Raw genomic sequence first — 19,715 nt, 5'->3', positions numbered from 1 at the left:
AGTAAAGGGTTACAGATAGAGACAGGTGCATAGTAAAGGGAGGGAGATAGAGACAGGTGCAGAGTAAAGGGTTGGAGATAGAGACAGGTGCACAGTAAAGTGTTAGAAATAGAGACAGGTGCACAGTAAAGGGATAGAAATAGAGACAGGTGCACAGTAAAGTGTTAGAGATAGAGACAGGTGCACAGTAAGGGGTTGGAGATAGAGACAGGTGCACAGTAAAGGGTTAGATGTAGAGAGAGGTGCACAGTAAAGGGTTGGAGACAGAGACAGGTGCACAGTAAGGGGTTGGAGACAGAGACAGGTGCACAGTAAAGGGTTGGATATAGAGACAGGTGCACAGTAAAGCGTTACAGATAGAGACAGGCACACAGTAAAGGGTTGGAGATAGAGACAGCTGCACAGTAAAGGGTTACAGATAGAGACAGGTGCATAGTAAAGGGAGGGAGATAGAGACAGGTGCAGAGTAAAGGGTTGGAGATAGAGACAGGTGCACAGTAACGTGTTAGAAATAGAGACAGGTGCACAGTAAAGGGATAGAAATAGAGACAGGTGCACAGTAAAGGGTTAGAGATAGAGACAGGTGCACAGTAAGGGGTTGGAGATAGAGACAGGTGCACAGTAAGGGGTTCGAGATAGAGACAGGTGCACAGTAAAGGGTTAGAGATAGAGACAGGTGCACAGTAAAGGGGTTAGAGATAGAGACAGGTGCACAGTAAAGGGTTAGAGATAGAGACAGGTGCACAGTAAAGGGTTGGAGATAGAGACAGGTGCACAGTAAGCGGTTGGAGATAGAGACAGTTGCACAGTAAAGGGTTAGAGATAGAGACAGGTGCACAGTAAGGGGTTGGAGATAGAGACAGGTGCACAGTAAGCGGTTGGAGATAGAGACAGGTGCACAGTAAAGGGTTAGAGATAGAGACAGGTGCACAGTAAAGGGTTAGAGATAGAGACAGTTGCACAGTAAAGGGTTAGAGATAGAGACAGGTGCACAGTAAAGGGTTGGAGATAGAGACAGTTGCACAGTAAAGGGTTAGAGATAGAGACAGGTGCACAGTAAAGGGTTGGAGATAGAGACAGGTGCACAATAAAGGATTGGAGATAGAGACAGGTGCACAGTAAAGGGTTGGAGATAGAGACAGGTGCACAGTGAGTGGTTGGAGATAGAGACAGGTGCACAGTAAAGGGTTGGAGATAGAGACAGGTGCACAAGAAAGGATTGGAGATAGAGACAGGTGCACAGTAAAGGGTTGGAGATAGAGACAGGTGCACAGTGAGTGGTTGGAGATAGAGACAGGTGCACAGTAAAGGGTTGGAGCTAGAGACAGGTGCACAGTAAAGGGTTGGAGATAGAAACAGGTGCACAGTAAAGGGTTGGAGATAGAGACAGGTGCACAGTAAGGGGTTGGAGATAGAGACAGGTGCACAGTAAAGGGTTGGAGACAGAGAGAGGTGCACAGTAAAGGGTTGGAGATAGAAACAGGTGCAGAGCAAAGGGTTAGAGATAGAAACAGGTGCACAGTAAAGGGTGGGAGATAGGGACAGGTGCACAGTAAAGGGTTAGAGATAGAGACAGGTGCACAGTAAAGGGTTAGAGATAGAGAGAGGTGCAGAGTAAAGGGTTAGAGATAGAGACAGGTGCACAGTAAAGGGGTTAGAATTAGAACCGGTGCACAGTAAAGGGTTAGAGATAGAGACAGGTGCACAAGAAAGGATTGGAGATAGAAACAGGTGCACAGTAAGGGGTTGGAGATAGAGACAGGTGCACAGTGAGTGGTTGGAGATAGAGACAGGTGCACAGTAAAGGGTTGGAGATAGAGACAGGTGCACAAGAAAGGATTGGAGATAGAGACAGGTGCACAGTAAAGGGTTGGAGATAGAGACAGGTGCACAGTGAGTGGTTGGAGATAGAGACAGGTGCACAGTAAAGGGTTGGAGATAGAGACAGGTGCACAGTAAAGGGTTGGAGATAGAAACAGGTGCACAGTAAAGGGTTGGAGATAGAGACAGGTGCACAGTAAGGGGTTGGATTCAGAGACAGGTGCACAGTAAGGGGTTGGAGATAGAGACAGGTGCACAGTAAGGGGTTGGATATAGAGACAGGTGCACAGTAAAGCGTTACAGATAGAGACAGGTGCACAGTAAAGGGTTGGAGATAGAGACAGCTGCACAGTAAAGGGTTACAGATAGAGACAGGTGCATAGTAAAGGGAGGGAGATAGAGACAGGTGCAGAGTAAAGGGTTGGAGATAGAGACAGGTGCACAGTAAAGTGTTAGAAATAGAGACAGGTGCACAGTAAAGGGATAGAAATAGAGACAGGTGCACAGTAAAGTGTTAGAGATAGAGACAGGTGCACAGTAAGGGGTTGGAGATAGAGACAGGTGCACAGTAAAGGGTTAGATGTAGAGAGAGGTGCACAGTAAAGGGTTGGAGACAGAGACAGGTGCACAGTAAGGGGTTGGAGACAGAGACAGGTGCACAGTAAAGGGTTGGATATAGAGACAGGTGCACAGTAAAGCGTTACAGATAGAGACAGGCACACAGTAAAGGGTTGGAGATAGAGACAGCTGCACAGTAAAGGGTTACAGATAGAGACAGGTGCATAGTAAAGGGAGGGAGATAGAGACAGGTGCAGAGTAAAGGGTTGGAGATAGAGACAGGTGCACAGTAACGTGTTAGAAATAGAGACAGGTGCACAGTAAAGGGATAGAAATAGAGACAGGTGCACAGTAAAGGGTTAGAGATAGAGACAGGTGCACAGTAAGGGGTTGGAGATAGAGACAGGTGCACAGTAAGGGGTTCGAGATAGAGACAGGTGCACAGTAAAGGGTTAGAGATAGAGACAGGTGCACAGTAAAGGGGTTAGAGATAGAGACAGGTGCACAGTAAAGGGTTAGAGATAGAGACAGGTGCACAGTAAAGGGTTGGAGATAGAGACAGGTGCACAGTAAGCGGTTGGAGATAGAGACAGTTGCACAGTAAAGGGTTAGAGATAGAGACAGGTGCACAGTAAGGGGTTGGAGATAGAGACAGGTGCACAGTAAGCGGTTGGAGATAGAGACAGGTGCACAGTAAAGGGTTAGAGATAGAGACAGGTGCACAGTAAAGGGTTAGAGATAGAGACAGTTGCACAGTAAAGGGTTAGAGATAGAGACAGGTGCACAGTAAAGGGTTGGAGATAGAGACAGTTGCACAGTAAAGGGTTAGAGATAGAGACAGGTGCACAGTAAAGGGTTGGAGATAGAGACAGGTGCACAATAAAGGATTGGAGATAGAGACAGGTGCACAGTAAAGGGTTGGAGATAGAGACAGGTGCACAGTGAGTGGTTGGAGATAGAGACAGGTGCACAGTAAAGGGTTGGAGATAGAGACAGGTGCACAAGAAAGGATTGGAGATAGAGACAGGTGCACAGTAAAGGGTTGGAGATAGAGACAGGTGCACAGTGAGTGGTTGGAGATAGAGACAGGTGCACAGTAAAGGGTTGGAGCTAGAGACAGGTGCACAGTAAAGGGTTGGAGATAGAAACAGGTGCACAGTAAAGGGTTGGAGATAGAGACAGGTGCACAGTAAGGGGTTGGAGATAGAGACAGGTGCACAGTAAAGGGTTGGAGACAGAGAGAGGTGCACAGTAAAGGGTTGGAGATAGAAACAGGTGCAGAGCAAAGGGTTAGAGATAGAAACAGGTGCACAGTAAAGGGTGGGAGATAGGGACAGGTGCACAGTAAAGGGTTAGAGATAGAGACAGGTGCACAGTAAAGGGTTAGAGATAGAGAGAGGTGCAGAGTAAAGGGTTAGAGATAGAGACAGGTGCACAGTAAAGGGGTTAGAATTAGAACCGGTGCACAGTAAAGGGTTAGAGATAGAGACAGGTGCACAAGAAAGGATTGGAGATAGAAACAGGTGCACAGTAAGGGGTTGGAGATAGAGACAGGTGCACAGTGAGTGGTTGGAGATAGAGACAGGTGCACAGTAAAGGGTTGGAGATAGAGACAGGTGCACAAGAAAGGATTGGAGATAGAGACAGGTGCACAGTAAAGGGTTGGAGATAGAGACAGGTGCACAGTGAGTGGTTGGAGATAGAGACAGGTGCACAGTAAAGGGTTGGAGATAGAGACAGGTGCACAGTAAAGGGTTGGAGATAGAAACAGGTGCACAGTAAAGGGTTGGAGATAGAGACAGGTGCACAGTAAGGGGTTGGAGATAGAGACAGGTGCACAGTAAAGGGTTGGAGACAGAGAGAGGTGCACAGTAAAGGGTTGGAGATAGAAACAGGTGCAGAGCAAAGGGTTAGAGATAGAAACAGGTGCACAGTAAAGGGTGGGAGATAGGGACAGGTGCACAGTAAAGGGTTAGAGATAGAGACAGGTGCACAGTAAAGGGTTAGAGATAGAGAGAGGTGCAGAGTAAAGGGTTAGAGATAGAGACAGGTGCACAGTAAAGGGGTTAGAATTAGAACCGGTGCACAGTAAAGGGTTAGAGATAGAGACAGGTGCACAGTAAGGGGCTGCAGATAGAGACAGGTGAACAGTAAGGGGTTGGAGATAGAAACATGTGCACAGTAAAGGGTTGGAGATAGAGACCGGTACACAGTAAAGGGTTGGAGATAGAGACAGGTGCACAGTAAAGTGTTCGAGATAGAGACAGGTGCACAGTAAAGGGTTGGAGATAGAGACAGGTGCACAGTAAGGGGTTAGAGATAGAGACAGCTGCACAGTAAAGGGTTAGAGATAGAGACAGGTGCACAGTAAAGGGTTGGAGATAGAGACAGGTGCACAGTAAAGTGTTAGAACTAAAGACAGGTGTACAGTGTGGTAAACCACTGTTTGTATTCCTGTTTGTCCTGTTTGTATTCCACTGTGTACATGCCTGGAAATGCCTCGGCTGACTCCTCCCACAGGTCCTAGTATAAAGGTGACTGCTCCCCAGCCCTTAGTATCATGGACCGGTCGACCACGCGAGGCAGACCTCCATTCTGTTGTTAATAAAAGCCTTTAGTTACTCTTCTAACTCTCAGTCTTTTATGAGTAATTGATAGCGCATCATACAGTAAAGGGGTTAGAGATAGAGACAGGTGCACAGTAAAGGGTTAGAGATAGAGACAGGTGCACAGTAAGACGTTAGAGATAGAGACAGGTGCACAGTAAGGGGTTGGATTCAGAGACAGGTGCACAGTAAGGGGTTGGATTCAGAGACAGGTGCACAGTAAGGGGTTGGAGATAGAGACAGGTGCACAGTAAAGGGGTTAGAGATAGAGACAGGTGCAGAGTAAAGGGTTAGAAATAGAGACAGGTGCACAGTAAAGTGTTAGAAATAGAGACAGGTGCACAGTAAAGGGTTAGAAATAGAGACAGGTGCACAGTAAAGTGTTAGAGATAGAGACAGGTGCACAGTAAGGGGTTGGAGATAGAGAAAGGTGCACAGTAAAGTGTTAGAGATAGAGACAGGTGCACAGTAAAGGGTTGGAGATAGAGACAGGTGCACAGTAAAGGGTTGGAGATAGAGACAAGTGGACAGTAAGGGCTTAGAGATAGAGAGAGTTGCACAGTAAAGGGGTTAGAGATAGAGGCAGGTGCACAGTAAGGGATTAGAGATAGAGACAGGTGCACAGTAAAGTGTTAGAACCAGAGACAGGTGCACAGTAAGGGGTTAGAGATAGAGACAGGTGCACAGTAAAGGGGTTAGAGATAGAGACAGGTGCACAGTTAAGGGTTGGAGGCAGAGACAGGTGCACAGTAAGGGGTTAGAGATAGAGACAGGTGCACAGTAAAGGGTTGGAGATAGAGACAGGTGCACAGTAAAGGGTTAGAGATAGAGACAGGTGCACAGTCAAGGGGTTGGAGATAGAGACAGGTGCACAGTAAGGGGTGGGAGATAGAGACAGGTGCACAGTAAAGGGTTGGAGATAGAGACAGGTGCACAGTAAAGGTGTAGAGATAGAGACAGGTGCACAGTAAGGGGTTGGAGCTAGAGACAGGTGCACAGTAAGGTGTTCGAGATAGAGACAGGTGCACAGTAAAGGGGTTAGAGATAGAGACAGGTGCACAGTAAAGGGTTGGAGATAGAGACAGGTGCACAGTAAGGGGTTGGAGATCGAGACAGGTGCACAGCAAGCGGTTGGAGATAGAGACAGTTGCTCAGTAAAGGGTTAGAGATAGAGACAGGTGCACAATAAAGGGTTGGAGATAGAGACAGGTGCACAGTAAAGGGTTGGAGATAGAGACAGGTGCACAATAAAGGGTTGGAGATAGAAACAGGTGCACAGTAAGGGGTTGGAGATAGAGACAGGTGCACAGTAAAGGGTTGGAGATAGAGACAGGTGCACAGTAAAGGGTTGGAGATAGAGAGAGGTGCACAGTAAAGTGTTAGAGATAGAGACAGGTGCACAGTAAAGGGTTGGAGATAGAGACAGGTGCACAGTAAAGGGTTAGAGATAGAGGCAGGTGCAGAGTAAGGGGTTGGAGATAGAAACACGTGCACAGTAAAGGGTTGGAGATAGAGAGAGGTGCATAGTAAGGGGTTAGAGATAGAGACAGGTGCACAGTAAAGGGTTAGAGATAGAGACAGGTGCACAGTAAAGGGTTGGAGGTAGAGACAGGTGCACAGTAAATTGTTAGAAGTGGAGACAGGTGCACAGTAAGGGGTTAGAGATAGAGACAGGTGCACAGGAAGCGGTTGGAGACAGAGACAGGTGCACAGTAAGGAGTTGGAGATAGAGACAGTTGCACAGTAAGGGGTTGGAGATAGAGACAGGTGCACAGTAAGGAGTTGGAGATAGAGACAGGTGCAGAATAAGGGGTTAGAGATAGAGACAGGTGCACAGTAAAGGGTTAGAGATAGAGATAGGTGCACAGTAAGGGGTTGGAGACAGAGACAGGTGCACAGTAAAGGGTTGGAGATAGAGACAGGTGCACAGTAAGGGGTTGGAGACAGAGACAGGTGCACAGTAAGGGGTTGGAGACAGAGATAGGTGCACAGTAAGGGGTTAGAGATAGAGACAGGTGCACAGTAAAGGGTTTAGAGATAGACACAGGTGCACAGTAAGGGGTTGGAGACAGAGACAGGTGCAGAGTAAAGGGTTGGAGATAGAGACAGGTGCACAGTAAGGGGTTGGAGACAGAGACAGGTGCACAGTAAGGGGTTGGAGACAGAGATAGGTGCACAGTAAGGGGTTAGAGATAGAGACAGGCGCACAGTAAAGGGTTAGAGATAGAGACAGGTGCACAGTAAAGTGTTAGAGATAGAGACAGGTGCACAGTAAGGGGTTGGAGACAGAGACAGGTGCACAGTAAGGGGTTGGAGACAGAGGTAGGTGCACAGTAAGGGGTTAGAGATAGAGACAGGCGCACAGTAAAGGGTTAGAGATAGAGACAGGTGCACAGTAAAGTGTTACAAATAGAGACAGGTGCACAGTAAGGGGTTGGAGACAGAGATAGGTGCACAGTAAGGGGTTAGAGATAGAGGCAGGTGCACAGTAAAGGGTAGAGATAGGTGAACAGTTAAGGGTTAGAGATAGAGACAGGTGCACAGTTAAGGGTTGGAGGTAGAGACAGGTGCACAGTAAGGAGTTAGAGAATAGAGTCAGGTGCACAGTAAAGGGTTGGAGATGGAGACAGGTGCAAAGTAAAGGGTTGGAGATAGAGACAGGTGCACAGTAAGGGGTTGGAGACAGAGACAGGTGCACAGTAAGGGGTTGGAGACAGAGACAGGTGCACAGTAAAGGGTTAGAGATAGAGACAGGTGCACAGTAAAGGGTTGGAGATAGGGACAGGTGCACAGTAAGGGGTTGGAGACAGAGACATGTGCACAGTAAGGGGTTGGAGATAGAGACAGGTGCACAGTAAGGGGTTGGAGATAGAGACAGGTGCAAAGTAAAGGGTTAGAGATAGAGACAGGTGCACAGTAAGTGGTTGGAGATAGAGACAGGTGCACAGTAAAGGGTTGGAGACAGAGACAGCTGCACAGTAAAGGGTTGGAGACAGAGACAGGTGCACAGTAAAGGGTTGGAGATAGAGACAGGTGCACAGTAAGCGGTTGGAGATAGAGACAGCTGCACAGTAAAGGGTTAGAGATAGAGACAGGTGCACAAGAAAGGGTTGGAGATAGAAAGAGGTGCACAGTCAAGGGGTTGGAGATAGAGACAGGTGCACAGTAAGGGGTGGGAGATAGAGACAGGTGCACAGTAAAGGGTTAGAGATAGAGACAGGTGCACAGTAAAGGGTTGGAGATAGAGACAGGTGCACAGTAAAGGGTTAGATGTAGAGAGAGGTGCACAGTAAAGGGTTGGAGATAGAGACAGTTGCACAGTAAAGGGTTAGAGATAGAGACAGGTGCACAGTAAGGGGTTGGAAATAGAGACAGGTGCACAGTAAGGGGTTCGAGATAGAGACAGGTGCACAGTAAAGGGTTAGAGATAGACACAGGTGCACAGTAAAGGGTTATAGATAGAGACAGGTGCACAGTAAAGGGTTGGAGATAGAGACAGGTGCACAGTAAAGGGTTGGAGATAGAGACAGGTGCACAAGAAAGGGTTGGAGATAGAAACAGGTGCACAGTAAAGGGTTGGAGATAGAAACAAGTGCACAGTAAGGGGTTGGAGATAGAGACAGGTGCACAGTAAGGGGTTGGAGATAGAGACAGGTGCACAGTAAAGGGTTGGAGATAGAGACAGGTGCACAAGAAAGGGTTGGAGATAGAAACAGGTGCACAGTAAAGGGTTGGAGATAGAAACAAGTGCACAGTAAGGGGTTGGAGATAGAGACAGGTGCACAGTAAAGGGTTGGAGATAGAAACAGGTGCACATAAAAGGGTTGGACATAGAGACAGGTGCACAGTAAAGGGTTGGAGATAGAGACAGGTGCACAGTAAAGGGTTGGAGATACAGACAGGTGCACAAGAAAGGGTTGGAGATAGAAACAGGTGCACAGTAAGGGGTTGGAGATAGAGACAGGTGCACAGTAAAGGGTTGGAGATAGAGACAGGTGCACAGTGAGGGGTTGGAGATAGAGACAGGTGCACAGTAAAGGGTTGGAGATAGAGACAGGTGCACAGTAAAGGGTTGGAGATAGAGACAGGTGCACAGTAAAGGGTTAGAGATAGAGACAGGTGCACAGTAAAGGGTTGGAGACAGAGACAGGTGCACAGTAAAGGGTTGGAGATAGAAACAAGTGCACAGTAAGGGGTTGGAGATAGAGACAGGTGCAGAGTAAAGGGTTGGAGATAGAGACAGTTGCACAGTAAAGGGTTGGAGATAAAAACAGGTGCACAGTAAGGGGTTGGAGATAGAGACAGGTGCACAGTAAAGGGTTGGAGATAGAGACAGGTGCACAGTGAGGGGTTGGAGATAGAGACAGGTGCACAGTAAAGGGTTGGAGATAGAAACAAGTGCACAGTAAGGGGTTAGATGTAGAGACAGCTGCACAGTAAAGGGTTAGATGTAGAGAGAGGTGCACAGTAAAGGGTTGGAGATAGAGACAGGTGCACAGTAAAGGGTTAGAGATAGAGACAGGTGCACAGAAAGGGGTTGGAGATAGAGACAGGTGCACAGTAAGGGGTTCGAGATAGAGACAGGTGCACAGTAAAGGATTAGAGATAGAGACAGGTGCACAGTAAAGGGGTTAGAGATAGAGACAGGTGCACAGTAAAGGGTTAGAGATAGAGACAGCTGCACAGTAAAGGGTTATAGATAGAGACAGGTGCACAGTAAAGGGTTGGAGATAGAGACAGGTGCACAGTAAGGGGTTGGAGATAGAGACAGTTGCACAGTAAAGGGTTGGAGATAGAGACAGGTGCACAAGAAAGGGTTGGAGATAGAAACAGGTGCACAGTAAAGGGTTGGAGATAGAAACAAGTGCACAGTAAGGGGTTGGAGATAGAGACAGGTGCACAGTAAAGGGTTGGAGATAGAAACAGGTGCACATAAAAGGGTTGGACATAGAGACAGGTGCACAGTAAAGGGTGGGAGATAGGGACAGGTGCACAGTAAAGGGTTAGAGATAGAGACAGGTGCACAGTAAAGGGTTTGAGATAGAGAGAGGTGCAGAGTAAAGGGTTAGAGATAGAGACAGGTGCACAGTAAGGGGTTGGAGATAGAGACAGGTGCACAGTAAGGGGTTGGAGATAGAAACATGTGCACAGTAAAGGATTGGAGATAGAGACAGGTGCACAGTAAGGGGTTAGAGATAGAGACAGGTGCACAGTAAAGGGTTAGAGATAGAGACAGGTGCACAGTAAAGTGTTAGAACTAGAGACAGGTGCACAGTAAGGGGTTAGAGATAGAGACAGGTGCACAGTAAAGGGTTAGAGATAGAGACAGGTGCACAGTAAGGCGTTAGAGATAGAGACAGGTGCACAGTAAGGGGTTGGATTCAGAGACAGGTGCACAGTAAGGGGTTGGAGATAGAGACAGGTGCACAGTAAAGGGGTTAGAGATAGAGACAGGTGCAGAGTAAAGGGTTGGAGATAGAGATAGGAGCACAGTGAAGGGTTAGAGACAGAGACAGGTGCACAGTAAAGTGTTAGAAATAGAGACAGGTGCACAGTAAAGGGTTAGAAATAGAGACAGGTGCACAGTAAAGTGTTAGAGATAGAGACAGGTGCACAGTAAGGAGTTGGAGATAGAGAAAGGTGCACAGTAAAGTGTTAGAGATAGAGACAGGTGCACAGTAAAGGGTTGGAGATAGAGACAGGTGCACAGTAAAGGGTTGGAGATAGATACAGGTGCAGAGCAAAGGGTTAGAGATAGAAACAGGTGCACAGTAAAGGGTTGGAGATAGAGACAGGTGGACAGTAAGGGCTTAGAGATAGAGAGAGTTGCACAGTAAAGGGGTTAGAGATAGAGACAGGTGCACAGTAAGGGATTAGAGATAGAGACAGGTGCACAGTAAAGTGTTAGACCCAGAGACAGGTGCACAGTAAGGGGTTAGAGATAGAGACAGGTGCACAGTAAAGGGGTTAGAGATAGAGACAGGTGCACAGTAAAGGGGTTAGAGATAGAGACAGGTGCACAGTTAAGGGTTGGAGGCAGAGACAGGTGCACAGTAAGGGGTTAGAGATAGAGACAGGTGCACAGAAAAGGGTTGGAGATAGAGACAGGTGCACAGTAAAGGGTTAGAGATAGAGACAGGTGCACAGTCAAGGGGTTGGAGATAGAGACAGGTGCAGAGTAAGGGGTGGGAGATAGAGACAGGTGCACAGTAAAGGGTTGGAGATAGAGACAGGTGCACAGTAAAGGTGTAGAGATAGAGACAGGTGCACAGTAAGGGGTTGGAGCTAGAGACAGGTGCACAGTAAGGTGTTCGAGATAGAGACAGGTGCACAGTAAAGGGTTAGAGATAGAGACAGGTGCACAGTAAAGGGGTTAGACATAGAGACAGGTGCACAGTAAAGGGTTAGAGATAGAGACAGGTGCACAGTAAAGGGTTGGAGATAGAGACAGGTGCACAGTAAGGGGTTGGAGATAGAGACAGGTGCACAGCAAGCGGTTGGAGACAGAGACAGTTGCTCAGTAAAGGGTTAGAGATAGAGACAGGTGCACAGTGAAGGGTTGGAAATAGAGACAGGTGCACAGTAAAGGGTTGGAGATAGAGACAGGTGCACAATAAAGGGTTGGAGATAGAAACAGGTGCACAGTAAGGGGTTGGAGATAGAGACAGGTGCACAGTAAAGGGTTGGAGATAGAGACAGGTGCACAGTAAAGGGTTGGAGATAGAGAGAGGTGCACAGTAAAGTGTTAGAGATAGAGACAGGTGCACAGTAAAGGGTTGGAGATAGAGACAGGTGCAGAGTAAGGGGTTGGAGATAGAAACATGTGCACAGTAAAGGGTTGGAGATAGAGAGAGGTGCATAGTAAGGGGTTAGAGATAGAGACAGGTGCACAGTCTGGGGTCAGAGATAGAGACAGGTGCACAGTAAAGGGTTAGAGATAGAGACAGGTGCACAGTAAAGGGTTAGAGATAGAGGCAGGTGCAGAGTAAGGGGTTGGAGATAGAAACATGTGCACAGTAAAGGGTTGGAGATAGAGAGAGGTGCATAGTAAGGGGTTAGAGATAGAGACAGGTGCACAGTCTGGGGTCAGAGATAGAGACAGGTGCACAGTAAAGGGTTAGAGATAGAGACAGGTGCACAGTAAAGGGTTAGAGATAGAGGCAGGTGCAGAGTAAGGGGTTGGAGATAGAAACATGTGCACAGTAAAGGGTTGGAGATAGAGAGAGGTGCATAGTAAGGGGTTAGAGATAGAGACAGGTGCACAGTCTGGGGTCAGAGATAGAGACAGGTGCACAGTAAAGGGTTGGAGGTAGAGACAGGTGCACAGTAAATTGTTAGAAGTGGAGACAGGTGCACAGTAAGGGGTTAGAGATAGAGACAGGTGCACAGTAAGGGGTTAGAGATAGAGACAGGTGCACAGGAAGCGGTTGGAGACAGAGACAGGTGCACAGTAAGGAGTTGGAGATAGAGACAGTTGCACAGTAAGGGGTTGGAGATAGAGACAGGTGCACAGTAAGGAGTTGGAGATAGAGACAGGTGCAGAATAAGGGGTTAGAGATAGAGACAGGTGCACAGTAAAGGGTTAGAGATAGAGATAGGTGCACAGTAAGGGTTTAGAGATAGACACAGGTGCACAGTAAGGGGTTGGAGACAGAGACAGGTGCACAGTAAAGGGTTGGAGATAGAGACAGGTGCACAGTCTGGGGTCAGAGATAGAGACAGGTGCACAGTAAAGGGTTAGAGATAGAGACAGGTGCACAGTAAAGGGTTGGAGGTAGAGACAGGTGCACAGTAAATTGTTAGAAGTGGAGACAGGTGCACAGTAAGGGGTTAGAGATAGACACAGGTGCACAGTAAGGGGTTGGAGACAGAGACAGGTGCACAGTAAAGGGTTGGAGATAGAGACAGGTGCACAGTAAAGTGTTAGAGATAGAGACAGGTGCACAGTAAGGGGTTGGAGACAGAGACAGGTGCACAGTAAGGGGTTGGAGACAGAGACAGGCGCACAGTAAAGGGTTAGAGATAGAGACAGGTGCACAGTAAAGTGTTACAAATAGAGACAGGTGCACAGTAAGGGGTTGGAGACAGAGATAGGTGCACAGTAAGGGGTTAGAGATAGAGGCAGGTGCACAGTAAAGGGTAGAGATAGAGACAGGTGAACAGTTAAGGGTTAGAGATAGAGACAGGTGCACAGTTAAGGGTTGGAGGTAGAGACAGGTGCACAGTAAGGAGTTAGAGAATAGAATCAGGTGCACAGTAAAGGGTTGGAGATGGAGACAGGTGCACAGTAAAGGGTTGGAGAAAGAGACAGGTGCACAGTAAGGGGTTGGAGACAGAGACAGGTGCACAGTAAGGGGTTGGAGACAGAGACAGGTGCACAGTAAAGGGTTGGAGATAGAGACAGGTGCACAGTAAAGGGTTGGAGATAGGGACAGGTGCACAGTAAGGGGTTGGAGATAGAGACAGGTGCACAGTAAGGGGTTGGAGATAGAGACAGGTGCAAAGTAAAGGGTTAGAGATAGAGACAGGTGCACAGTAAGTGGTTGGAGATAGAGACAGGTGCACAGTAAAGGGTTGGAGACAGAGACAGGTGCACAGTAAAGGGTTGGAGATAGAGACAGGTGCACAGTAAAGGGATAAAGATAGAGACAGGTGCACAGTAAAGGGTTGGAGATAGAGACAGGTGCACAGTAAAGGGTTGGAGATAGAGACAGGTGCACAGTAAAGGGTTAGAGATAGAGACAGGTGCACAGTAAGCGGTTGGAGATAGAGACAGCTGCACAGTAAAGGGTTAGAGATAGAGACAGGTGCACAGTCAAGGGGTTGGAGATAGAGACAGGTGCACAGTAAGGGGTTGGAGATAGAGACAGGTGCACAGTAAAGGGTTGGAGATAGAGACAGGTGCACAGTAAGGGGTTGGCGATAGAGACAGGTGCACAGTAAAGGGTTAGAGATAGAGACAGGCCCACAGTAAGGGGTTAGAGATAGAGACAGATGCACAGTAAGGGGTTTGTGATGTTGTATAGGGGATGAAACATAGAAAAATAGAAGATAGGAGCAGGAGTAGGCCATTTGGCCCCTCGAGCCTGCTCCGCCATTTAATGAGATCATGGCTGATCATCCAAATTCAGTACCCTGTCCCTGCTTTCTCCCCATATCCCTGGATCCCTTTAGCCTTAAGAAATATATCTAACTACTTCTTGAATATATTTAATGAATTGGCCTCAACTGCCTTCTGTGGTAGAGAATTCCACAGGTTCACCACTCTCTGGGTGAAAAAATTCCTCATCATCTCAGTCCTAAATGGCTTACCCCTTATCCTTAGACTGTGAGCCCTGGTTCTGGACTCCCCCGCCATCGGGAACATCCTTCCTGCATCTAGTCTGTCTAGTCCTGTTAGAATGTTATAAGTTTCAATGAGATCCCCTCTCATTCATCTAAACTCCAGCGAATATAAGCTCAATCGACCTACTCTCTCCTCATACATCATTCCTGTCATCCCAGGTATCAGTCTGGTGAATCTTTGCTGCACTCCCTCCATGGCAAGAACATCCTTCCTCAGATAAGGCGACCAAAACTGCACGCAATACTCAAGGTGTGGTCTCACCAAGGCCCTGTACAACTGCAGCAAGACATCCTTGTTCCTGTACTCGAACCCTCTTGCTACGAAGGCCAACATACCATTTGCCTTCTTCGCCGCCTGCTGCACCTGCATACTTACCTTCAGCGACTGGTGCACAAGGACACCCAGGTCTCGTTGCACTTCCCCTTCTCCCAATCTATTGCCGTTCAGATAATAATCTGCCTTCCTGGTTTTGCCAGCAAAGTGGATAACCTCGCATTTATCCACATTATACTGCATCTGCCATGCATCTGCCCAATCACCCAACCTGTCCAAATCATACTGGAGTTTCTCTGCATCCTCCTCACAGCACACACGCCCACCCAGCTTTGTGTCGTCTGCAAGCTTGGAGATATTACATCTAGTTCCCTCGTCTAAATAATTAATATATATTGTGAATAGCTGGGGTCCTAGCACCGATCCCTGTGGTACCCCACTAGTCACTGCCTGCCACTTGGAAAAAGACCCGTTTATTCCAACTCTTTGCTTCCTGTCTACGAACCAGTTTTCTATCCAAGTCAGTACCTTACCCCCAATCCCATGTGCTTTAACTTTGCACGCTAATCTCTTATGCGGGACCTTATCAAAAGCCTTCTGAAAGTCCAAATACACCACATCCACTGGTGGGGCACGACATCTTGTTATTCTTCCAATAGTGCCGTGAGATCCTTTACCCCTTGAACAGGCAGACGGGGCCTTGCTTTAATGTCTCTTCTGAAAGTCGGCCCCTCAGACAGTGAAGTGTTCTCTCAGTACTGCACTGAAGTATCAGCCTGGACTATGTGCTCGAGTCTCTGGAGTGGGACTTGAGCCCACGGCCTTCTATTTCAGGGGCGAGCGTGCTACCAACTGAGCCACGACTGACACCAATATACAGACACCACAGATATAGCGGCAGGTATACAGTAAGAGCAATGTTCCTGTTCATTTTTTGGGGGGCTGTGCGGCCCATTTAAAGTACCATGCATGCGCGGGTTTTTTGCACTAAAAAGCCAGCGAGCTGGCTGCAAGGGAGGTCCGGAAAGCTGTGTGGCCACGCATCTTAAAGGGAACTTTGAGTAGGAGTTGTTAGTCAATCATGCACCATGTTTCTTAATATAAGTTGTGTTGAGGCCTGTCAAATCAGACACGATTACTTATATATGTGTATATAAAAATCAATTTAATCTTTATTTGTGACATGCTTGAAGTATTCCTGCAAAACCACTACATTGACCATAGCAGTCAGGGCTGGTTTGGATACACTGGTTATCTTTATCCTGGGAGTGGGGTCAGCCAATGTCTTTCCTCCGTGGAGGATTTACCTCAGCCCCCAGCCTCGGTGCAGACCCTCTCCCTTGATACCCTTTCTTATCACTGTTAGCTGAAAGTCAGCATCCTGCTCCCAAAGCAACTCCCCTTTGTCTCCCAGGTTATTACAAGGCCGCCATGTTAGAGGAAATAGTTCCCTTTTGCCGAATTAACACTGGATATCCTTGCAATTTGTATCAGCATGTACCAGTTTCCCATCACACCGCACATTCTTCCTACAGTTAACAGTTGTTCAATCATGTGAATCTAGCATCCATGAATCTGGTTACTATTCATTCTTAGGAACCTGTCAACTTTCAGGTCTGCCTGCATCCTCCTGTGGTGCAATATTTCATTGCAAAGACATACCCTACTTGTTTACCCAACCTCAACGCTCTCACATCCTCAAACCACAGAGTCCACTTCCTTATCCATTAACTCACTCAAAGACGGTCTGTTTAGACATTTCCTTACTCAGAACTGCAGAACAGTAATTAGGCATTGAGTAGTTACTTCAAGACGTTGTGGCTTATAGATCATATATCACGTTTGATAAATAAAAGTTAAAATTTGCACTTATATAAAACAAAGCATAGCAATGCTAAACTAGCAGGAGTCCTAATTATCAATCAGGTCAGCCAGATTTCTGCTGCTAATCTGATTGACCCTTTCCATTCTGGTCCATTACCTTCTCCAACGTTACTATCCATCAGAGTGAGTTCACTTTACCTTAATCTTACTTTCCTCAGTAGCCATAGTCCCATCAGTCACCAGACCAGAGGTCATGACCTTCTCCAGGAAATGACTGAGTTTCTCCTGATCATGATCGCTGTTGGATCCCGATGTTTCTATCAAGATGTAAAATGGTGCCTCTGGAAGAAGGTAAATGAGAGAATCTACAGTCAGCAGAAGTGACATTATCAGAGAGCGAGAAGGAGGGAAAGAGACTGACTGAGGGAAGTAAAGAGAAATACTCCATGTGTACAATGAAAATGAAAACATGGAAAGATGGTTGATATGGGGGAGAGAGAAAATGGACAAGGAAAGTGGAAAGGAGGAGAAAAAGAGTGGAGAAAGAAATGGAGAGTGCGGAGATTGAGAGGTATTCTGATGAGAGAGAGAATTAAAGAGCAGACAGGTCTGATCAGAACACACACACACACACACACACACACACACACACACACACACACACGATATATCAGTGCGGGTTAATGCAGAATTTCAGCCTGGGGTATCCTACAAACACAACTACATTTTTATATCCAACATGTATTTTTACATCTGACACACAGGAACAATCTCCCTCCCATTCAATGCCCATTACAGAGAAGCAGTTCCACGTCAGTCAGTATATTTTACAGCATCTTGACGGAGAATACTCTCCACATACATGCATACAGACAAGTATACACTGGCATCGACGTAGCACTGCAAATAATGTACAGCACAACTGGTCTAGCCCAGCAGTTTTGCTCCACACGAGCCTCCTCCTACCCCTCTTCATCTAACCCCGTCAGTATATCCTTCTATTCCTTTTTCCCTCACATGTGGAGCTAGCTTCCCCTTAAATGCATCTATGCTGGTCGCCTCAACTACTCTTTGTGGTAGGGAGTTCCACATTCTAACCACTCTCTCAGTAAATAAGTTTCTCCGGAATTCCCTACTGGATTTATTAGTGACTATCTTATATTTATGGCCCCTAGTTCTGGTCTCCCCCACAAGTGGAAACATCTCTACATCTACCCTATCAAACCCTTTCATAATTTTAAAGACCTCTATCAGGTCACCCCTCAGTGTTCTCTTTTCTACAGAAAAGAGCCCCAGCCTGTTTAGACTTTTCCGATAGGTATAACCTCTCAGTTCTGGTATCATCCTTGTCAATCATTTTTTCACATTCTCCTTTTTATAATATGGAGACCAAAACTGTTCATAGTACGTGCGGTCTAACCAAGGTTTGATACAAGTTTAACATGACTTCTCTGCTTTTCAATTCTATCCCTCTAGAAATTAACCCCAGTGCTTGGTTTGCTTTTTTTTTAATGGTCTTATTAAGAACATAAGCAGGAGTAGGCCATACTGCCCCTCGAGCTTGTTCCGCCATTCAATAAGATCGCGGCTGACCATCGACCTCAACTCCCCTTTCCCGTCCGATCTCCATATCCCTTGATTCCCCTAGAGCCCAAAGATCTTATCTATCTCAGCCTTGAATATACTCAAAGACTCAGCATTCACAGCCCTCTAGGGCAGAGAATTCCAAAGATTCACAACCCTCTGAGTGAAGAAATTCCTCCTCATCTCAGTCTTAAATGGCCGACCCCTTATCCTGAGACTATGCCCCCTAGTTCTAGGAGAGATTGTGTCGATTGGGCTTATACTCACTGGAGTTTAGAAGATTGAGAGGGGATCTCATCGAAACCTATAAAATTCTGTCAGGCCTGGACAGACTAGATGCAGGAAGGATGTTTCTGATGGTCGGGGAGTCCAGAACCAGGGGTCATCGCCTAAGGATAAGGGGTAAGCCATTTAGGACTGAAATGAGGAGGAATTTCTTCACCCAGAGAGTGGTGAACCTGTGGAATTCTCTGCCACTCAGGGCGGTGGAGGCCAGTTCATTAAGTATATTCAAGAAAGAGTTGGATATATTTCTTAAGGCTAAAGGGATCAAGGGATATGGGGAGAAGGCAGGGACAGGGTACTGAATTTGGATGATCAGCCATGATCTCATTGAATGGCGGAGCAGGCTCGAAGGGCCGAATGGCCTACTCCTGCTCCTATCTTCTATGTATCTATGTAGACACTCCAGCCAAGGGAAACAAACTCTCAGCATCTACCCTGTCATTCCCCTTCAGAATCACCTCTCATTCTTCTAAACTCCAGAGAGTATAGGCCCATTCTACACAATCTCTGATCATAGGACAGCCCTCTCATCCCAGGAATCAATCTAGTGAACCTTCGTTGTACCCCCTCCAAGGCAAGTATATCCTTCCTTAGATAAGGAGACCAAAACTGTGCACAGTACTCCAGGTGTGGTCTCACCAAGGCCCTGTACAATTGTAGCAAGGCTTCCTTACTCTTGTACTCCAACCCCCTTGCAATAAAGGCCAACATGTCATTTGCCTTCCTTATTGTTTGCTGTACCTGCATGCTAGCTCTCTGTGTTTCTTGCACAAGGACACCCAAATCTCTCTGAACACCAACATTTGAAAGTTTCTCACCATTTAAAAAATATTCTGTTTTTCTATTCTTCCTACCAAAGTGAATAACCTTTCATTTCCCTACATTATACTCCATCTGCCACCTTACTGCCCACTCACTTAGTCTATCTATATCCCTTTGCAGACTCTTTGGGGTCGATTTTCCTAAAGCTGTCGGGAAGGAGGCGGGACTACAACTTTCGGGTTTTAGTCCCGCCTACATCGACGTCCGGCCAATCCACGTGATTTTCCCTTGATTGACCTTGTTGAGCCTGCCCAGCGGGCTCAGCAGGCCAATTAAGGGCCACCCAGCAACAGGTGATGTCACAGACTGAAATTTCATCTGTCAAGAGGTCTTGGCAGATGAAATATCAGTGTTGTTGTGTCCGTGTGTTAATAGAGACACTGAAGGCAGGAGTTGGTTTCACAGGTGTTTACTGAACAAAGTCTGGAGGTGAACTAACTGATACAACACAATATACAGGCTTATATAGCCCGAGTGGCCATTACCGGCATTACAGTACACAGGGGGCTCTTAAAGGCACATACACTACAAGTGTTTCACAGCTGTTTGAAGCTGTCAAACACTGACAGTCTGACTTCTAACCTGAGTCCTTCTAC

General features: G+C 46.9%; 1 protein-coding gene across 1 annotated transcript in view; it reads right to left on the bottom strand.

Moving 5' to 3' along the window:
* The window catches only part of d2hgdh (D-2-hydroxyglutarate dehydrogenase), a 72,777-nt gene that overhangs the window by 29,919 nt on the left and 23,143 nt on the right, over positions 1-19,715 (bottom strand). Inside the window, exon 7 of the mRNA XM_085992004.1 lies at positions 16,627-16,769. Coding sequence (XP_085848130.1) covers positions 16,627-16,769 — 143 coding nt within the window. The remainder of the gene's footprint in view (positions 1-16,626; positions 16,770-19,715) is intronic.

The sequence above is a fragment of the Somniosus microcephalus genome, chromosome 6 (genome assembly GCF_052327205.1).
Source record: "Somniosus microcephalus isolate GS21.2 chromosome 6, FLI_Smic_1.0, whole genome shotgun sequence".
NCBI classification, from domain to species: Eukaryota; Metazoa; Chordata; class Chondrichthyes; order Squaliformes; family Somniosidae; genus Somniosus; species Somniosus microcephalus.
This window is presented reverse-complemented; position numbering and strand designations above follow the sequence as displayed.